A 22,198-nucleotide genomic window follows, 5' to 3' on the forward strand; every position below is an offset into this window, starting at 1 on the left:
AACTGAAAAAAGGAAGCAAACACTCGGATTGACAAGGATGTGATACTGTGCATTTCAACTAATGGCAACTTCATGAATTTCATACAGTGTTTTTAGGGAAGGAATTTCATGTGGTTTGCTAAGGCAAGGAATACTCAGAGGTGGTTTTGCCAGTTCTTCCTCTGAAATATAACTTACAGCATCTGGCATTTGTTTATGGATGTCCTCCACACACTAACCAAGGCTGATTCTGCTTAGCTTACATGATCAGGTAAGATCTGGTGCTTTTAGGATATTTTAGAAAGAATGTGGGGGAATAAATATATGAACGTCTTGCCCTGAATATTTTATTCTTCATTCTAAAAGATAGTATTCTAAAAATTATTTTACCCATTTTTTTCCAGGAAAAGGGGAAATACAGATTTTTTCCCCCCAGGAATTTTTCAAGGCAATCTCACTGGAGCCAACTTGTCAACTCACCTATTTTCACTTGTCTGTATCTATATTTTCACAACAGCAAGATAAATAGGAGTGACTTCTACCAAGTACAATCATGTATATTCTCCAGTAACTAAAGGAAACCCAGACATTTGAAAGCAAAGTATGCTAATTAAGAGTCTATTCAAAGGAATGATCGACACTGCTTGGAATATTTGAAGGAGATTGCTACGAAGATCTTAGTACTTTGATAAGCGACTGTAAAGAACAGCAAGATGTGAAGGCTATATTTCAAAAGAAGGAAATGGTAAGCCACCCTGAGTGCATAGCCTAAGAAAATCCTAAGAAATTCATGTAGTTGCTATAAATCAATAGGCAATCTAAAGGCAAACACACACGACGTTGTAATAAATTTTCTTCAAAAATGATTCTGCAAAACTGCCATCAGAAGAGATTCCAAGACAAATCTATTACCAAAATTACTCAGATATCTATTTAATCAATGACTTCATTTAAAATCAGCTAAGACATGTTTAAAAACATCTGATCAAAAGACTGAAAAACTGAGTTCATCTTGGTTGAACACAATATTCAATAGAGGGTGGCGTCAAGACAGGTAGGAAGAAATAGTCAACAAACAGAATATTGAACTGGGTCAACTTGAGATATTATTTCAAAGATGGGAGGTCAACAATGGCCCTTCAGACATTTAGGTCTACAATTTTTGGAAGTGCAATTCAGCATAGCAAATGTTGAGGAATTCTGAAAGCTGCATTCCAAAAAACTTGCACCCATCAGCCTAACCACATAGTAAGGGCTTGCCCTTTAAAGTGAAATCAGAAAATCTCCTTTAGTTTTTGTTTTTTTGAATTTTTGAGTGCTTGCTTAGCTGAACTAGTCAATTTTTTACATTATGACAAACCCTACCCAACATGGAAGAGAAAAGACAAATACATGATTGGGGAAAGGGAATGAAATGAAAGCCAGTTTGCTGATTCAGATATAACAGCAATCGATTCCTTTGTACAAATAGATAAAAACAGAGCAAGAGAAAAGGGAGGTAGCAGAAAGAGAAAGCAGATTTACACAAAATGTAACTAATACAATATCAACAGCCATATAGTAAAATATGTTTATTCAAAAACATGTTTATTTACCTGAGAGCAACTATAATCTAAGATTTTAATGTGGGCACTGAGAGCCTGGTCCATGATATCAACTGGAACATCATCACTATGTGCTAAATTCCATAAAAGGTTTAGTACTTTGTGTGCCATCACTCCATCTTTATCATCTTCTGCAAGGCGGCGAATTAGTTCAAGTAGCTTTTCACGCTGCTTTTTGCTTGCATTTGTCCAACTTGCCTAAAAACCAAGGGGAAATCACCAGTCCATTCAAAAACTGCACCCACAATCAAAATGGTATGTAAAAGTGAGAATAACAGAAATAACATTATTACAATTACCATTAAAATAATACATTCAACTATTTAAATAATGTATACAGGTGCAAGTGTAAACTTCATCAGCACTGATTAACATGCAAATACTGAACTTTATATCATTTTTCAGAGATTGCTTTAGGTATATTTTAATTCTGCCTTATTACCACTGAAATAATGAGGAATCAAACTACACGTAAAACAACCTCTAAATTGAAATCAGGAACACTCTATATAAGTTAGGGGTGAATAATAAATTATTTGATTAATACGTATATTTTTATGTAAAAAATGTGTTTTTAAAAGCCCACAAATGTTTCAGCTAACCAAGCTATAATCCTCAATTAAATGTAACGTCTGCATTTTCTACACCAGTTTTAGTGATCTGTATTTTTAAAGAACTATTCCTTAAAAATATTCCATTACAAGGTAGAACTTTGATCTTCAGTCACAAGAAATGTTCACATCACGAGGAACTTCAACATCAATTTTGGCCAATTGAACTATTATACCTGCAAATATTTGTTATTACAGCAATTACAGAATTTAATTTATATCATGCTTTGTCCATGGGGCACTAATGACCAGAAGATTAACATGTAAACAATTACCTTAAAACAATCAAAGAGATGGTCAAGTTGCTCAGGAGAGAAATCCCAGGCCAATTTTGCAAGGAGGTCATGTACATTCTTCACAATGGCTTCATGTTTCCCTGCCTTGATTATAAATAATGTTAACACCATTTGCTGCTATCCTTGTAACACAAAAATAGTGTTATAAACAATTTCAATTTCTCTTACAATTTATTCACAAAGTATCTTACAGAGAAAAACTGATGCATACTTTGATGACCGACGAGTTCATGTAATTATTTGCTATTTTAATATTATATGAGTACTAATAAAAGTTGATATTTGTTAAATATTGATATATCTGTTAGTTCTCATTTGTTATCTATATGCATAGCACATTAAAAAACTCCAGATGTTTTTAGATTGCTGTGCCCATGATTTCTTATATCTGGCTATGCTGACTAGCACTGATGGGAACAGTATGTCAAAATCAGAGGTTTATGAGACTATTATAGATATTCCCCTTTCTTATTGTGATTACAATCTAAATTAAGCAGAGGAAGGAGAAAATATAGGCACAGATGAGTAGGAAAGAATATGTGCTTGTTTCAATTATACAGCCTCGGGATGATGGGCGGGGTTACTGCCCATACTTTTCTACCTAGTGATTCTAGAAGTAACCCAGTTGTGTGATTCATAGAGACCATGAAGAAAAATATGTGCTTGTTTAAATGACATGTGCTTTAGCTAAGTTACAATAAAGTATAAAAATCTAGGATATAATCCAAAGACTTGCTGGAAAAGGTGAGCTTGAGGAAGGACTTAAAGAGGCAATGTATAAAAACAGAAAGAAAAGTAGAGAGAAGACATCCACTGATTTTCAAGATATGGTTAAGAAGCATGTGCAACCAGTGCAGCGAAAGAAGCTGATAGTCACATTAACGTAGCAGCGTCACACTTTCAGAATGACAAGCAAGGTAAATAATTTTGGCAGAAGGAAGTTCGATAAACATAAGCATACAAAAGCGATATAATGGAAAAACAGAGAAGATTCAGACTATTTTGGAACAAGAAAAATGTTTTCTTCAGATAAGGACTTACTCAAAATATATTGGACATTTCTGAGATGGCTTTCTTTTGCTTGTCCTGAGAAGACAGCAGATTAGAATGGTTGATTTAGCCCATCATTTGCTGTGGTTTACCTTTTTATTTAGAGACAAGCCACAGAAAATGGAAGGCAAGATTAAGCTGTCCTTTGCCCATTCTACTTCTTGGCTTTCTAGCAGTAAAAATCCAGAGAGTGAAACTATGGCATACAGAAACTTGGAAAAGAGAACCCCACATTCTAACCCTCAATTCTTTGATTTCTCACTCAATTATCAGAGAGGAAAATCATAAGGCAAGTTAGAATGGCTCCCTCTCCATTCCAAAAAGGAAAGCATTTCCTACCAAAAGTTGGGGAGCTGAGGAGGAACAATGATCAACTTGCAGAAAGAGGAGGGAAGAGGGAAAGAAGAGACATTGAACCAGCACGCAGGCCCAACTAACTTCAAGCATCAAAAAGTAACAGCAACATTTTTCAAAATTCAAGAGTTAATCGGAAAATTCAAATTTTAGCTTAAGATTAGTGCCACAAAACATTAAACAATTTAAATCCCAACAGATATGTTACAGTTAATGTAAGGCCAACTTCCTCTTGATATTCAAGTTGTGCAGTTTTTACCTGTGCAGCCCAAATGTTGTCAAGATCTTGCAAGGTGAGGGCTTTTTCTTTGATGACAAAACGAAGAATTTTTTCTAATTTTTCTACATACTGAGGTTGATGTAGACTATCCCTTAACACAATCGATAATATATTATTTTGCTGAATCCACTCCTAAATTTAAAGAAGATGAAAAGTATTAGGGTTTTATTTATTTATCCCCAAATGCATATTACAGGAATAACACTGAAACTGTATCCCTAATATTGGTTGAAAGTTGGGTTTTTTCCCTGGATACTCTGTATCTCACATCATTTTGCTACACTCTTTCCTGGTGTAGCAAACTTAGTCATTAGTCCATGTACTGTTAAACTTTCTATTAGACTACTGTATTGCACACTATGTGGGGCTGTCCCTGAAAAACATTTGGAAACTGACAGTACTGCAACAGTTCAACTGCATTCTGTGTTATCTTGTTATCTGTGTTATTCTGTGTTATTTCCGCCTTATGGCAAGCCTAAGGGAAACCTATTATGCAAGATTTGTTCTCTGGTATTGAGAAAATGTGTTGTTAGCAAGATCACCCAGTGGGTTTCCATGGCTGAGCAGGGATTCAAATTTTAGTCTCCAGAATTGTAGTACAATGTTCAAAACACTACACAATGGTACTTATAACGTTATGTGAATCACAATGACTGCCAATACATTTCCGGTCCTAATTGATGGTACTTATAATGACATTTAAAGCATCAAATGGTTTGGATACTTGAAACTTGAAATATCAGCTCTCTCCCAGTATGTACCTGCCTGAAGAGGGAGCTTTGGTGGTGGTGGGCATCCCATGTGACCCACCAGTAAAATCAATATATTAAGCCATGACACGGGAAAGGGCTTTCTCAACCAACTGTAGAATGGCACCCATCTGGCGCCCCGGAAAGGACATATTGCAACCAATATTCATTTCCATTCATGTTCCCAGTGAAAACCTAGCTGTTCATCAAGGCCATTAATTCTTCTGAAATACTGCTGTACAGACAGTCCCAAGTTACAAACATCTAACTTACAAATGACTCATAGTTACACACAGGGGTGAGACAACAGGAAGCGAAGAAATCTACCCCTCAGAAGAAAAATCAACCCCTGAAAGAGTTATCATGGGGAAAAGATGTCTCTACTGAAGCTTTCTGACCAATCTTTGTTTGCACAACAAGCCAATTTTTTCAAAATCCAATTATTACAGGGACAGAAAGTAAGGTAAAATAGTCTGAGGAGACAGCAAAGAAAACATCACAGGGGTATTAACTCTTCCCTATGCTATTCAAAGCTAATATATATATTTGGCTGGAGTTACACTGAAAAAAATGTACCTTTTCTGACTTACAAACAAACTTAACCTATTACAAACAAATAGGTTAAAGAACCTAGCTTGTTCATAAATTGAGGACTGCCTGTACTTAGTTTTAAAGATATTAAACACTTTAAATCTGTTTTTAACTCATTATAATGTTTATCTTAAATTATGAATATTGTTTTAAGCTTTTTAACATGCTTCAATGTTATTTGTAACCTGCCTGAGATCTTCCAGTATTTTAATAAACAAATGAAGGTATAAAATATTGCACGTAGATGTGTGCAAATACACTTACTGCCATTCTTTCTGCAGTAAGCCACTCCTCTTCTTCAGGATTGCCATGTCGATGAGTATAATATGACACACTAGATATTACCTTGTTAACTTCATTTAGTGCATTCATTTTTCCATTGAAAGATGAAATTTGCAACAACCTGTGAGGAAAAGTATGCATCAGAGAAGGGGTACAAGATACTTTCTCCCAAATCCACCCCTCCAAACTGCAGAAGAGAATCTTACCTAAGAATCATTTTTAATCTAAATATTTCTAAGTTTTTTACAGTTTCCTCTTGTCCTGGTACTCTCGAGGCTAAGTTCTTTAATGATTTGATTATCATTGACAATGCGTCATTTTTGGCTTCATTCTTGGCTTCTTTTTTGAGTTCATCATCAGTTAAGTTTTCTAAAAACTGTGGAACCATTTCTATAATGGGGAGGAAGTATTTCTTCACTGTATGCAGTGTCAGAAACTCATAGCACTGTCCAAATGGTCTATGGGAGGAAAAAGATCAGTCAAAAGCCTTACAGTTACATTTCAGGTAATAGTGAATAGAACTGTTCCATTATATATTTTAGGAAAATTGATGAAAACAAGGTATCAAAAGCAGGATATCAAATTCTGCTAAACTGAAATGCTCCCGTTTTGCCAGCCCACCAATAAGGAAAAAAAGGGAGGCTGACACTCCTGCTGCTATTACTACTTAGAAAACCAATTCAGAAGTTGAGAGCCAAGATTCACAACCATCACTTCAGCTTCTCCTCGAAATTCATTCCCTTTCACCCAATATAGCAATGTTATATAACACATTGTTCTTTAGATAGGAGTGGTAAATGAAAGTTGAAATTCAACACAGAAGCCATTCTCAGTCAACCATGTATCTTTACATAGCATTGCTCCAGGGCAGCTTTTGAGGGAGCAAAAATATGGATGCTGCTGCAAGCTGCTCAAGCTCTTCCGTTCAGTCTAATTACCATACATTTTACCATAAGTTTAGGAAAAACCACAAATGGTGCAGAATAGGTATTTCAGCAAGGCTAGTCAATATATTATTGCTGTTATCTATCAATACACATAAGACAAGAAAATCTCTGAATGGTGAACCAGATGGTATTAGTTGGGTCATGTATGCATGTTTTATTTAAATTTATTTACAGGTGGCAAGAGCCCTAATGTGAAGTTCCTCACATGTAAATATCATTGTATTGCAAACATTATACCACATTATAATATAATATAATATAATCTTTTGCCCAACTCAGATGATATAATCCAGATGTACTATCTTATTTTCTATGCAAGAAAAAACACTACTGGAAGTACATGACTCAAAAAGAATGCTGCTGCTGCAAAAGAATAGCCTTGGGGAGCTGTTTTTGCATTCCTATCCCAATGATAAATTTCTACTGGGAAAAATCCCAAATGTTAGCTTTCAAAATTTGCGTTAAGTTTTCTGACTAATAAAATGCTTAAGAGCTGACCATGTTAGATCCAAGCAGACAGAAAATCTGAGATTTCCAATAAGCTCTGTAAGTTTAATAGTCAATCTACACATTAAACAAGAATTATACATTTAAGCTCTTAGATTATGAATCCTTAGAAAAAATACACTTTCATTTTGAAAAAAATCTAATAACTCTTTTTGCATGCAGGTTAAACAAGATAGACATACATTACAATTTAAAAGAAGATACTTATTCTCAATGGAATAATTTCTGATCACCTTTTTGTCCCCGTCCCCCCCCCCCCCAAACAAACTTGTGGGAATACGCATCTGCACCCAATAGTGGCTTTTCTGTTAAAGAGTGGGATAGACAACAGTCTTGAGGTCAGAGGTTATACCCTCTTCTCATCAGGTCTCACATCTGAATTTTAAAACTTAAAACTAAAAAGGTTTTTATTCAAAATGATCCATTTGCTTTCTGGGGACATGGGAGAAAAATGAACTTATCTTTTGTTTCTTTCACTGATTTTTGAGGAGCTAAGTTGCTTTGAAAACAGAAGGAGGCTGTTTACTTCCTTCCTTATAAAAAGCCTTCCTATTTCCAGGTTTACCTCCTGCTTTAAAAAAAATCACCTGTGCTGAAAATTGACTAGAGGAAGAAAATGAAAAACAAACTGTCCTAGAAAACATAAAGGGACATTTTGATTATTAAAAAAAAAAGACAGGGTACATGTGCTCTCGAAGATCCCCAAAACAGTTCTGGGAACTACTTGCAGCTTGTGGATTCAACATTCCCTACTCATGTTAAGAGGAAAACATTTCAGCTTATAAGGGTTAGGGTTCCAGTTTTATCCACTTAAGACCCCTATCTCCCTTCCCATGAAAAAGTGCCCTTGAAAGTTGGGGATCTTGTTATGACAGAATGGGAAAAAGTAAGTGCAAGTAGAAGTACCATCTGCTAGATCCAGAGAGAAAAAATGTTTAGTTTTTTCAGACACTTTTGGACTATAGTTTCCACCATGCTCTACCAAGCTGTGGAGCTCAACTATGTAGCCGGCTTGAGGGGCTTCAGCCCCCCCCCCCCCCCGAAATTCTCATGGTGGTTCGCGAAAAGGCCTTACTGGTGCATTATTTAAACTGTTATGTTTATTCATATCATACCATACTCAATATATCCCATATGCATGGGGGTATTGGGGTAATGATACAAAAGGTTTGCTAGGCTAGACCCTCTTTCACTCAGACTCAGCCCCCCCCCCGAAACTCAGCCCCCCCTGAACCCCTCCCCTGAAAAAAATTCAGCCCCCCCCCCCTCGAAACAAAATCCTAGCTACGGGCCTGGTGTGGCCTCAGATGTTTTGGCCTTCAACTCCCAGAAATCCTACCACCTGGTAAACTGGCTGGAATTTCTGGGAGCTTTAGACCAAAACACCTGGGGACCCACAAGTTCAAAACCACTGTTCTACTACCATCTTCGGAAAAATATCTGGAAGGATATATCATCCATCTTTGCTGTAAATCAAAGCTACCATCTGAGATTAACCATTATTTCATCTTTTTAAATGTTCTTACAGATATGAGAAATAAAGTTTCAAACTTGGTGGAAAACTGAAAACTACTTCATAATTTGAAAGGAGAGAAAGTATATACATGTAAACTACACAGATAGTAATAACTGTCTCAAGATCCATAAATGAGATGGAGGCTTTAATCGACCTGAAGGATTTTGTTGTTATTCAGCTGTTACATCACTAATACTTACTTAGAAAAAGAACTTACTTGATGAGAGCTGCAATAATCTGAACATTCAGTGCTGATCCACTCATAAAACGATCATGTAGGATCTGAAACCCATTTAATGTGCCAAACTTGTTGATGAGATCTACTAGCCAACCCTGCAAAACAATTTTTCCTGCTTTACAAGTAATTTCTACCACCAAACAAAGATTTATGTAGTAATGAACAAGCTCTGTACACATTTTTTGCTCAGAACTCACTACACTTTAAACATTGACTATTATTTTTTGTGCTTTTACCTTTAACCTCAAATCCTTTATAATTTGAAAAAATATATAATGCAATCGGAATTTGACAAAAGCCATTTTAGAAAAGTAACATTATTTACATTAAATTAAAATAGTTGGGTTACCCTGTGACAAAAGAAAGCAAAATGTTTCTTTTGTACCAGATGTGAGCAGTTAAGGCAGACTAGGGGGCAGGGCTACAGCTCAAAACTGGAATCTTCTACTCTAGCTTGTTCTAAATGTGGCTCAATTAGGCACAAGACTTCCATGTGTCCAGTCATTGAAAAAAACATAACAGGCTTCTTTAAAAACATCTACATTGAACTGTCTTAAAGTATCTGAACCTATGAACTGAGACACTATATTTAAGACGACTGGAACGGAATATGGATTATGAGATTGGTTACGATTCTACGTTGAGACGGAGCGGATTTTTTAGTGTAACTATATAATTGTTGTATTATGGATATGTTGTTATTTTGTTATTGCCTTTTGTAAATGGCCTTTTATATGTTGTACACCGCCGTGAGTCGCCCTAAAGGGCTGAGAACGGCGGTCAACAAATGCAGCTAATAAATAAATAATAATAAGACTCCATACAAGCAAGTGCTACAGACATATGTTACAAAGAGGCTATAAAATTTTCATTAGTTTTAATTTACACTTGGGAGAAGGATTATGAATCTGTAGCAACTTCATCATAGTTAATGCTTCTCAAACTTTACTCAACCACAGGATTTTTAAAAAATCAACTCCATATTGTTAGCACTGACCAAGTTTAACTTTGGCACCGACCTAACAAATGGCCATGATTAAAGATGAGAAGAGGGAACATAATGCATGCTAATCAAGATGGATTGGGGAAAAGGCTGCACAGTTACGTGGCCTGCTTCCTCAACCATATACTGAAGTTTAGGCAGTGATCCATGTGCACAGGCAATGGATATTTCACAGACTTCCTTGCTTCTGGCTCCTTGGGAACATGTTTCAATTCAGGCAACAGATATGTTCAATTAATTTTACAAATGAAATCACCAAGTTTCAAAGCTGTATATTACCACTTTACAATCCAGAGTACTGAATTTCACTACAAATAGCCAGCTTAAAATTTTTGCCTACATTCAAGTGCCCACAGTCATTATTATTCAATGCTGTACATTTAATAATATGCAGAAAACATACTACTGGAATACACATGAAGATGTGATATGAAAACAGTTTCAAACTGTCAATGACATTAGAGACAAACTGCATTTTGATGCCATCCCATGCAAACTGTCTAAGCAAAATGCTAGTGATAGCAAATGTTTAATAAGTTATGCTGTCTTTATGAATTATTTAGAGTGACTAGCAAAACAAACAAGAACAAAACCACTTTCTGCTTCATAAGATTCATATACATTTGACTTAGCCAAAACAGAAAAGGTTAACTGACACCCCAGGAAGCAGCTATCCACAGGTGTCTAGACATGTGATCAAATGTTCACTGTTGGTTCAACAATTCATTCAACACACCTTCGGTGACCGTGGGTCTGGAGGACGAGCATAAAGTTCATCTTCAGCCAACTGAACTCCAGCAGGAACAGTTTCAGAGGGGCGTGTACCATTGTAAAGATGAAATTTGCAATGAGGATTTAAGGCCATAGCAAGAAGTTCAAGAAGAGGAAACCAATCTTGGGCCAGCTTTGCCACACAGAGTTCAACTAGTCGGTGAGTGTTGTTAATTATACATCTCTGTTAGGGGGCAAAATCATTTATTAGTTTTGTCTGAGACTGAAATCCTGATACTTGTATTTTAATTCTTATCACAATGAAGAAAATTATTTAGAATCTAGTTGCGTGAAGTTATTTCAAAAAACTATTAAGCTACAGGAGTTGTATAGGAAAGAAGTGAGAAAGTAGCCTTCTCAACAGGTCTGGATATTCAAATCAATTTTGAACACATGGAAATTGTTGGTAGCTAAAACAAACTCACATGGATTTCAAACTTCCAACCACTCACTGCTTCATCCGTAAGGATTTTTGTGAAAGAGATTGTTAGGCCATCTCGAAAAAATCGTTGACATGCTTCACTTTTAACATCAAGGCCTGTGTAAAAAAAAAAAAAAAGATCAATAAAAAACCTTAATTTGCTTCTGGAAATTCAATAGTCACCATGTGCCACTAACCATTCAAAATTTGCTTCAGAAGAAAGCAGTTTTAAATGACTATGAATACAAATCTTAAATATCGATTATATCTATGCAGCCACAGTTCTATAAGTGGTTTATTTTTAGTACAGCAGCAATAGAACTGATTGTATTAAGCCAGGGGAAGGGGAAGTGTAGCCTTCTAGATATTTCCAACCTCAAAATTTCCAGTGTTCATCACTACTGATTATAATAGCTAAGATGCAGGGGAACCACATTTCTATGTTTTGGCCTCCCATCCATTACATTTTTTAAAATAAGGAGGTGCCTATCAAATTATTTCCAGTAGATAAAACTTGCACGTACAGACAATATACAATTTCCCATCTCTTTTTCACACCCTAAGATTTACTTCTCTGAACTCAAACTCCGATTTACTTATTCTCCTCCCTCTAAGGGCAGGTCACTCTTTTTAGAAGATGACTTCTTATTTTCTCTTTCTTGTAGTAATTCTTTATGACTACCATCAAATATTCAAACCAGACATCATGTTACATTATGAAAAGACAGAAAAATGGTTTGTTGTTAAGAATAAGAGTTTAAATCCTTTGAGCGTTTACCATAGAGCTGGGAAATTTGGGGAAAGTTGCCACTGGTAAAAATCTTAAGTATTGTCTTAAAATTAAAATGTTTGCAAGATTTCAATTAGGGTTCTATAGCTCATTTGCCCTGCAGTCCCTAGCCAGTTTTGCTGACATGAGGAAGTCACCACATATAATCTCTGTCAGCAAAACTGGCTGGTACTACAGGGCAAGTAGTCTTGTTTCTCAGAAGAACCAGGCACCTACTGGTCCATCAAATTGCCTGACAGCTTGCTTCTACTAGAAAAAAAGTGTCCACAGAATAATCCCCTTTGTAATGGTAACCACAAGGCAATGGACTGGGAGGTCAAGGTTTTCTCTGAGCTATTGTTTAAAACTAGTTGTCTGAATTGTCCTAAACTACATTCATTTCCTTAGATCTCCTCTCTACGTATTATCTGCCAGTCTCCCTTTGCTTCAGTTTCATCTGGGCCACTGCTTACTAACAGAATCTAGTCAATAGTTGCCTCAGAAGACCATGATGTTTAAATTGAAGAATTATCAACTGTATGGATGTCTACAGAATTACACACACACACTGCTATGTGAGATTCAAAACACTTTTCCTTCACACATTATGACTCTTAATGCTAACATATTTTCCCATGTTTATGTGGGTGTAGCTAAATCTCTGTCACCCCAACATAAAAAAGAGGTCTGAAGTTTGATGGGTCAGAAACATTTTAGGGAAATAATCTTAAAGAGGAACTCCTTGTATAGCCCAATGAGAACTAAATAATAGGTAGGTAGTTTATTCGATGCTTAGACCATAGGTCTTTCACATACAAGTCAAGGCAAACAAATAAATACATGAACACCAGATTATCAAATACAATATAAAATACAACATAAAATCCTATAAATCATTAAAATGCTACATACATCGATAACAAGATGCAGCTTTAAAATACTACATAATGTGTAGACTCATACCCGCGTAATTAAAAACCAAGTAAAAGCAAATAATAGGAATGTTGACAGATTGGATAAAAGTCTTGACAACTGGATGGGAAGGGTAATGGAATAGAAAAATGGGAGAAATAGATTATAACCAGATTTGTTGAGGAAGGATTATGTGGCTGGAAAAGGAGAATGAAGGAAGTGATAAAGATAAAGGTAGACAAAATACACCGCTGTCTAGACAGTTTTTTTCTTGGTAAGAAATACGAGAACTGCCTACTAAAATCAGTAGAAAAACAAAGCATTCTAATATAGCTGGGATCGAGTGCTAATGTACCCATCCAATCCAGTCTCTGCAGAGAAACATAAATAAAACCTGTCTAGAACCTTGAGTCCCTTCTAGGCTACAGGGACCCATCTGGATACACATCTTACAACATTTTCTTGGGTCATTATTAGTGCTACCTATAGCAGTTGTATGCTCAGGTGGAGAGTGTTTCAAGGCCACTTTGTGAACTCACTGAATGTGGAAATACAAAACAGGAATTGCTCAGAATCTCAGCCAATATACTATTGGAATTCTTGAACCTTGCATATACCAATTAAATACAACCAAAACAAAATACACTGAGGGAAAAATAGATGTTTACTTTCCTTTCAATGAACACTATCTTTTTAAATAAGATTTTCCTACATTTTGGTAAAGTTAGTAGAAATAAACAGGTGTTATGTACTGTTTTTAAGAATTGTACTTCTAAAGTTTTTTTCATCTTACCTTTTTTACTAAGTTCAATAGCAGCTTCTAGAAGCACTTCTAATTCCCCTTTAGGCAATACAGGAACAACCCACCGAGGTCTAAGAAAACAGTAGGATATAATATTTCAATGTTACATGAAATCAAAAACTGTCCATTTTCAGTGTTTCTATCTAGAAAAGATGGAATAAGTGTGAACCACAGATTACAACACTGCTTCAGGGGGGAAAATCTTAGAAATCCTTAAAAGTTAAATATTTTGTAATTTGATTTCTGAAAATTTTACAAGAGAGATATTCTGAATACCAGAAGGGATTAAATGGATAGCCAATATTTATAACTTACTATAAACAGAAAAAAATGAATCATAGTCTTTGAAGAACTAACCTGTTAATCATGTCATCCAACTTGGCCAGGTCAGTGTGTGGGAATGCAGGCTCCTCATCTTCAAGTTGAGGTGGGGCATCACCTTGACCCTGTTCATCAGGGGGAGTAGCTGGGGAATTCTCATTTGAAGAATCAGGTGAAGACGTCTGAATTAGAATTGATGCAGTTCAGTAAATCAATCAAATCCATGTTTAAATAGATGGAAGATAGACACATGTACACTTAAGCCAAATGCAACGGTATTATATACCAATATCTCCTATTTTTCTGTGCAAAGTTTCCAGTTCTGGTTCTTCCTTACTCCTTTTTTTGGAATTAAGGATTTATATTCTGCTTTATTTACTTTTTCACATGCCTTTGTAATAGGATAGATCTCCTTCCTTTCTGCCCTACTTTTCACTTCTTCCATTATTTCTTTGGCACAAAATACATTTCTTATGCCTTTTATTTTATTACATTAAGACTACATTTTGTTTATACTGTGTAATTTAATACATAGCATTTCCACATTCCCTCTTCTCTAGGACATATGAAATTTAATTCTGTTTTTCAAACATACAAGTTATCCCAAAAATAAAAAATCACAATCTTTAATATGGTCCCTACAATCCTAGGTCCCAATTCTAACGCATGGAAGTATGCAGTTATGATCTAGTACCATGATGGCGAACCTATGACACACATGTCAGTACTGACACGCGCCCGCCGGATATTATTTGTTTGTTTATTTTATGCCATTTTAAAAAATAAATAGGAAAGAAATTATTATTTTGCAATGTTACTTTATTGTTATTGCATTATTATTATTATTAGAAATACATTAAATAGCACATTAAATGCTAGAAATACATTTAAATTATATTAAAAATAAATAATATTTTGTTGGGTTTTTAAAATTATATTTTTATTAAACACGCCAAAAAGGATATTATTTACATAAAGAGAGGTAGAACAACATAAGAGAGAAAGTGGGAATTACAATTATATATTTTTTGTTATTTAAACTAAATATTGCGAAATTATGTTTTTTTTCTTGAAGTAACACACCACCTGAATTATGCTCAGTTTTTTGGCGAATTTTGACACACCACACTCAAAAGGTTGCCCATCACTGATCTAGTATAATCTGGGAACCTTTTTTAAAAAACTAGGATCAATCCAAAGTAGTCTGACGCATTCAACTGGGCAATCACTTTGCATTCCAAGCATGCTCCTTGTTGAGGGAAAATCTACTTTTCACCATCCAGTTTCTCTTAAACCACTGTTGAAAAGCAGCAATAAGGAAAACAACTTCTTTCTGTCTCAGTGTTTCCTAGCAAGATTCATATTATTTTAACAAAAGTAAATTGTTTCTTTATTTTCTATAATTTTAATCTTAGATTCATGCTATTGTTTTAAAGAAGTGGAAAAAAATAAGATGAAAAAAAACTCAATAGCAATCTTCCGAGCTTTCACAGAACTTTCTCCAAAAGGCGCAAAAGACAAACTTTATATGCTGCACTATTTTACAGAGAAAGCTTTCTCTGATGTGTTATCTTCAACCCTTTCACAAAGGGATACAATTATGCAAATGGCAAAATAATAAAGAAATGGAAAGCAGTGAGAAGACAAGGACCAACAGAAAACAGAATGTTAGGAAAGTTTGCTTCCTTCAACAATCTGAAGTACGATAAAATTGCTAAGAAAACAATCTACTGAACAACAGTGCAAATTTACTCCCTTTTCAATGTACACAGAGAAAACATGTACATTTATTTGTAGTTGAGTCAATACACACCACAAATCACATTATATCTTCTGTGTTATAACAACCCAAATTGCTGTCACACTTTGCTGTGAGAATATTTATTTTTGCTTCTGAGACTCCAGTCTAACTTAATATTTTCATTCTGCTTTGAACATTTCACAATTATTTTTTCTGTGTCAGGCAGAAATACAAGTATTTGTGTTGGATAATAAATAATTTTATCAAACTATTAGTATTCCGGGGTACTCGTATAATAAGTGTAGCAGTTTTTAAAAAATTCTCCCCCATCAAATGACTGGATTTCTGCAAAAATAACAGTACTGTGGAAATACATAGGCTTTCGGGGACCACAGCCCACACCATAAGATGCATGAAGTGGTTTCTACTGACATATTCCAATACGTGTTATATTTTTACTGCTCCACACTTTTAATTGTTTAAATTTATTTTATTACATGCTACCCTGAGTTCACTGGATACATGCTGGGATTTAAATAGTTTGGCAAATCTACATGAATAAAAAAATCTTTGGCGATTAGAGGATTAGAGGGACATTGCTGTCATTGAAACTGTGATAATTAACATTAATAATAGTGCCATTAATAAACTGGCCTATATAGTGATGAGCAAAATAGCAAGTAATGTGATAAAAGTTTTCCCCCCTAAATCTCTACAAGAGATGAACCCCTTGATTTATTCTTCTTCAGCTTCTTTCACACTGTCTCTGAAGATCTTTTCTTCAAGAATACTACTGACTGTAATATGGTTGCTTTTAAACAACAGTACAAAAGGAAGGTCAAGGTCCTAGCAAGTACAAATGTCTGTTTAGGAAGGCCAATCAAAATTGATAATCTCAGTTAGAGGACTGTAGTTTGTAAAAATAAACATTTAAATAAAATATTTCACATAAGTAAAGCAGGGACAAGGTAATCCCTGCCTTACACTCCAAGGGCATTTAAGGCCCCAAGATTGCCTCCACCCCAAAAATCTACAGTTTTAGACCCAGGTGAAGCTTTTTCTGGAATCAGGAAATAAATGACAATTTTTAACAAAAACATAAGATTTTTTTTTTCAATTAAGGTTCCTTGGGGGAGCAAATGCAGCCTTCTAACACCTGTCACCTGCCCACTCCAGCAGTAAGTGTCATATCCAAATTCCAATATATGTCTATTGGAATTTATTTTTATCAACAAGCTACAATGTCTCTTGATTTTTACCAATATATTCAGTCAAAATATTTGTAATATGATTACTGGGATGAGTATATAGCATACCTGATTCTGCTGGAGAGGAGGCTGGGACTGTCCATCAGGAGCCTGGCCCTGACTGTCATTCCCTCCAACTGGAGAGCCACGGGTCGTGGCTGTCATACTCGAAACTGGGCAGATTTTTGCAATTTTGTCTGCTTATGTAGTTGTTGAGAGAGAAAAACTTATAGTCCGCTTAATAAAGTTGAAGTACCAGCATATGTCTGTTTTAAAAAGCTCCAACTCAAGAACAAGCCATCTTGCAGAGACCATTGCATAACCTGAAAAAGATACATTCAAGATAAATGATTATTGTTGCTTTAAACCTAATCTTGAACATTACATGCATAAATCCAGTTCCTTATATCAGGTACGATCTAAACGACTTCACACTTCTACAGAGGCTAACATTTGATGAAAATAAATCTTGTGACCTCATTAAACACCTCTTCTATCAAGACAGGAATCCTTCTACAGACTTGAAAAAAATTCTGTGAAACTGGTAATAGGATTCCATACCAGTGATAAACACACTATACTGCTTACAATACTATACAAAAAATTAAGCTACGCTAAAAGTTTGGGACACCTAAGATTATGCACTCTTCCCAATAACCCCTCCAGACAAGACTGGCAATTTCATTTCAAAGCACATGGATGAATAACAGGCACGAAGCCAAACCAAATTAGAATGCAGGTGCATGCACGCACAACATGCAGACCTTCAAATTAATGGCTAATTTAAGGTGATATGATGAATGTTAGTTTTTTTTCTTAGGCAACAAATACTCAAAGGGGGTTTATCATTGTTGTCTTTTGATCTCTCTCTACTTTATGAATGCATTGAAAAGGTGAGCGCCCTTTAGTTTCGGCCACTTAATCAATTACAAACTCACCTAACAGTAGTTTTGTCTAGTCCACATTTTACTAGTTTGTTCTAAAGAAGATCATAATTAATGCTAACTATGGTGGCCCCCAAGCTGGCGGGGACGAGGAGCAGGGCCTTCTCGGCTGTGGCCCCCTGCCTATGGAACACACTCCCAAAGGAGGTAAGACCTTTAGAAAAAAATTAAAATCATGGTTCTGGGACCAGGCCTTCGGACAATAGATGTATGCAGCTTTTAGTGGGACAAGGATTGGAACGGCGACTTGACTGATGAGATTGTTTTATGGTTTTAATAACTACTTTGATATTTGATGATGTACTGTTTTTAATATGATTTATGTTTAAAGTGTGGTTTTACTGTTGTAGTTGTAAGGCATTGAATTTTTGCCATTATCTATGTGTCCCCCTAGGGGCGAGAAAAGCAGTATATAAATGCTGTAAATAAATAAATAATAAATAAAAATTTAAAGTGGATTTCAAAGCAAGCATTTAGAAGGAACTGTTAACCATAGCTTGTTTAATATAAATGTTATAGCAAACTATGAAAAGATCTAAAGAGGGAAACACTGCATGTTTCTAACATCCAAACCATAGTTTGTAGGACTGAAACATGCTCTCTGACTATCAAGGAATTTAATAGTCAAGTTAATTCCACTGATCAGTGACTCACAACCAGGACCAAAGCCATTTGCTTTTGTCAGAAGTAAATTTGAGGTCCTCGTGCCTATAACAATCTTGCATTATTAGGGCTGAATCTGCCCCACAGCAGTTGGATGGACCATTCTCCTCCAGGAGCTCCATGATCCCAAGAGTGTGTATGCCAATACCAAGAGCATGCCTGAAAGGGACTCCTGAAAATAAGATGAAGTTCCAGATTCAGGCCAGGAGGTTATGCTTTCAATGATTTAGTAGGAAAGAGTGTAACCTGGAGAGAGTCATCCGACAGTTTAAGAGGCCACCAGTGAACTCGATACACTGTTATAGAAAGGTATTTTGATGCTGAATTTTCATGGTTTCCCATGAATCCTCCAAAGCCTGTGAGCAACTACAACAGAAGTACTTATAAAGTATGATGGAGAGAAAGGTGTCACTTGAAAAATCTTATGACCTGGATTGCGTTGTGAGAAATAATGCATACAGTCTTTCATGTAATCCAAGTTATAACTAACGATCTGAACTATGACTGGAAACAAGGCAGGTAAAGCAGTCATAATAAGAAAATAAAATATTCCTTATAACCATCCTCAAAAATCAATCAGAAAACAGTATTCTAGATTAACTAGTCTGTGAAGACAGTACCATGTGAATATCCATCAGTTTCATGTTTGCTCTGTTCTACAACATTCTCGAAAGCATTCTCCATTGGTTCTCTGAAAGACTATAAACTTAGTGGGCACATTAGGGGAGGTATTTTCTATGGCTGTTCTTAAAATCTGGAACTGTGCTACTGCAGATGGCAGACTGGATTTCAATTTACTATGCTTTTGTATGCAGGTAGAAATTTTGCTTTAGCACGCCTTTGATGGCTGATTGTTCAAGGGCTTTCCAAAATGTACTGTACTAAATCACAGAGCTGGAAAAGATCACAAAGGTCATCTAGTTCAATACCATTCTGCCATGCAGGGATACACAATCAAAGCACTCCCAACACATGGCCATCTAACTTTTGTTAAAAAACTTTGAAGCAGAGATTTCACCACACTTCAAAGCAGCATATTCAACTGTCAAACAGATCTTACCACCAGGAGTTCTTCCTACCTAATGTTTAAGTGGTATCTCTTTTCTGTTGTTTTCTTTTTAATGGGATTTTAGTTCAATTGTTAATTTTATTACCCGTATTTACTTGAGTCTAATGTACCATCGAATCTAATGCGCACCTCAATTTTCAAACCTTGAAACCAAAACTTTGATGAATGTAATGCACAGCAGCAAAAGGGGGACTTTTGTAATATGGCCATTACAATTGCTTCCTGCTTAGAATTACTTATTTAGAAACAACACTGTTAGAACACCAAAGCTTCCAGCAATTGGAAGGCAAACCTTGGGGTGCATCTCTGCTTAGAATGAATCCACTTTCACTGCCTTGGTTCAATGCTATGGAGTCATGGAGGCAGTAGTTTTACAAGGCCTTGAGTCTTCTTTGCCAAATAGTGTGGATACCTCACCAAACTAATCTCAGAATTACATAGCATTGAGCCACGGCAATTAAATTACAAATGGCATCCCTCTGATAGGAGGTCCAGGGGCTCCTGAAACAGCTTCTCCTATTGCTTTTGCTCAGCACTAAGATTACCATATTATGCAAATCTAATGCGCACCCTAATTTTGGCAAGATGATTTAGCCAAAAAAAGTGAGCGTTAGATTTGAGTAAATATAGTATATTTTTCCTGTTTGTATGACACAAATTTTAAAGCTGCTACTGTTTTACCCTTTGTCTTGAGACCCAGACTTGGGAACAAGAAAGGCTATAAACAACATAAACAACAACAACAACAACAAGAAATAGTATTAGTCCTTGTGGTAGTAGTGGTTATTTGCTCCTGAAAGCAAGAGATATTTTTTTTTGTTCATGGATAGTTTAACAGTCCATGAACTGGATAAAATCTGTTAACATTTGTTAATGCAAATTTATTTTGGATCCTTACAGAAAGCACACTATAACAGTCCAAATAGGATGCGAGTGAGGCATGTGTCACCAGCAGTAGGTAAGACATATCCAGGAACAAGCCCAGTTAGTGCACTGACGTTAACTGTACAAATATAACCCAGGTGTGCACACCAACAGCATTTTTTTTTCTTCAAGGACAGTCTCATTCTGTCCACAACAGTTTGAATCTCTATTCCCTGCTCTACCTTTCAACTCACCAGAAACATCTATTATTTGGATTAAGGCTGAATTATTTGCCTTTGATAAAGTCATTAAAGACATCAAACACTGATATGGGACAAGGCAAATGATGAGTAAATGGAGACTTAAAAGTTCAGCATCATTAGCATAGTGTGAACACTGAAGCCCAGAACTCCACAAAATGATCTGTCCCAACAGTTTCATTTGTATAAGAAGTAGCAGGAGACACATGGCAGCACAGCACCCACATAAATAACAGCCTGAATTTCTGAAATCAACTCTCAGTCATGCTTAAAAGTCCCAACTTACTTCAGAAAGAGATTGTGAACAATGCTACGAAATGTCACAAAAAGATTTGACTCAACAGGAACAAAATCTTCTTGTTCTGTTTCTGATGTGCATCATTTAGCCAGGTGACCAAAGCAGATCCTGTCCACTTTGAAATATTTATATATACTTCTTATACAGCTGGGAATATTTGCAATACTGAACTCTTCACTTCTTTGAAGACAGATAGGTATGCTTTTGCACAATTATCTGTGTTAATTTTAAAACAGCTAAATGCTTCTCTCTTTAACCAAGATTCACAATCCAAAATATTCCAAGTAATATATTTCCCTTGCTGCATTAAAAAGGAAGAAGTAAGAAAGAAAAAGTGGCAGAACCCTTAAGACTAACTGAATGTTAGTTTGCATGAGCTTTCATGGATATAACCCAATTCCTTTGAATATGCAATACGTGAAGAAGGAGGTCTATCTCCATGAAAGCTCATTCAAAAATAAAAATGGTGGTTGTTTTAAAGTTGCTTTTATTTTTCCCCCTCCCTCCTTCCTCCTTTTAAATTTGAAACATTGTCCACTACTACAGCTGACTGATCCAACCCTGCCATTGGAAAGTCAGTATCTAGTACCAAAGTATCTATTAAAAATAAGGATAAGAATCTAAGGATAAGAATTTAAAGCATTTGCCTAACTTTGTAGTAACAATAACATAGGTGAAATATTGACTACTTGCCAAATTTAAGTATATAATTAAGCAGCAAACTATTAAGACTAGATGATTTTCCTTCCAACAAATCTCCAAAACAAGACAAGAGGGAACTGACTGAAGTTGAGAGGCAGTAGCTTACAGAAACCTATTTAGTGATATGGCTGAAGTGAGGTCTGACATAATAACTTGTGACAGAAAGTAATGGAATCAACTTATAAACAGAATACTAGAATCTGAGAGATCCTTTCCTCAATAATCCAAATGATGTCTAGCAATTTAATAAAACATTTAATTCAAAATGCAATACACACCTGAATGCAAACTAGAGGAACTGGTAGCATAATTCATCACGTAATAGTCACACACACTCTCCCCTCCTCCAAATTTTTTTGGTGGGAAAGGGATCTGCAACTATTATGGTGGTATTATGTGGTAACCCA

At 35.7% G+C, this 22,198-nt stretch overlaps 1 protein-coding gene across 2 annotated transcripts in view; it reads right to left on the minus strand.

Moving 5' to 3' along the window:
• Nucleotides 1-22,198, minus strand: part of USP9X (ubiquitin specific peptidase 9 X-linked) — a 90,195-nt gene that overhangs the window by 48,981 nt on the left and 19,016 nt on the right. For both annotated transcript variants that reach the window (XM_060770192.2, XM_060770193.2), the window contains 11 exons: nucleotides 17,061-17,314; nucleotides 14,040-14,185; nucleotides 13,674-13,753; nucleotides 11,204-11,316; nucleotides 10,744-10,962; nucleotides 8,984-9,099; nucleotides 6,003-6,254; nucleotides 5,779-5,917; nucleotides 4,154-4,306; nucleotides 2,470-2,574; nucleotides 1,575-1,781 (listed from right to left, as the gene is read on the minus strand). In XM_060770192.2, the coding sequence (XP_060626175.2) occupies nucleotides 1,575-1,781; nucleotides 2,470-2,574; nucleotides 4,154-4,306; nucleotides 5,779-5,917; nucleotides 6,003-6,254; nucleotides 8,984-9,099; nucleotides 10,744-10,962; nucleotides 11,204-11,316; nucleotides 13,674-13,753; nucleotides 14,040-14,185; nucleotides 17,061-17,156 (1,626 nt within the window). In that variant the 5' untranslated portion in view covers nucleotides 17,157-17,314. The remainder of the gene's footprint in view (nucleotides 1-1,574; nucleotides 1,782-2,469; nucleotides 2,575-4,153; nucleotides 4,307-5,778; nucleotides 5,918-6,002; nucleotides 6,255-8,983; nucleotides 9,100-10,743; nucleotides 10,963-11,203; nucleotides 11,317-13,673; nucleotides 13,754-14,039; nucleotides 14,186-17,060; nucleotides 17,315-22,198) is intronic.

This window comes from Anolis sagrei, chromosome 3, assembly GCF_037176765.1.
Source record: "Anolis sagrei isolate rAnoSag1 chromosome 3, rAnoSag1.mat, whole genome shotgun sequence".
Classification (NCBI taxonomy): domain Eukaryota; kingdom Metazoa; phylum Chordata; class Lepidosauria; order Squamata; family Dactyloidae; genus Anolis; species Anolis sagrei.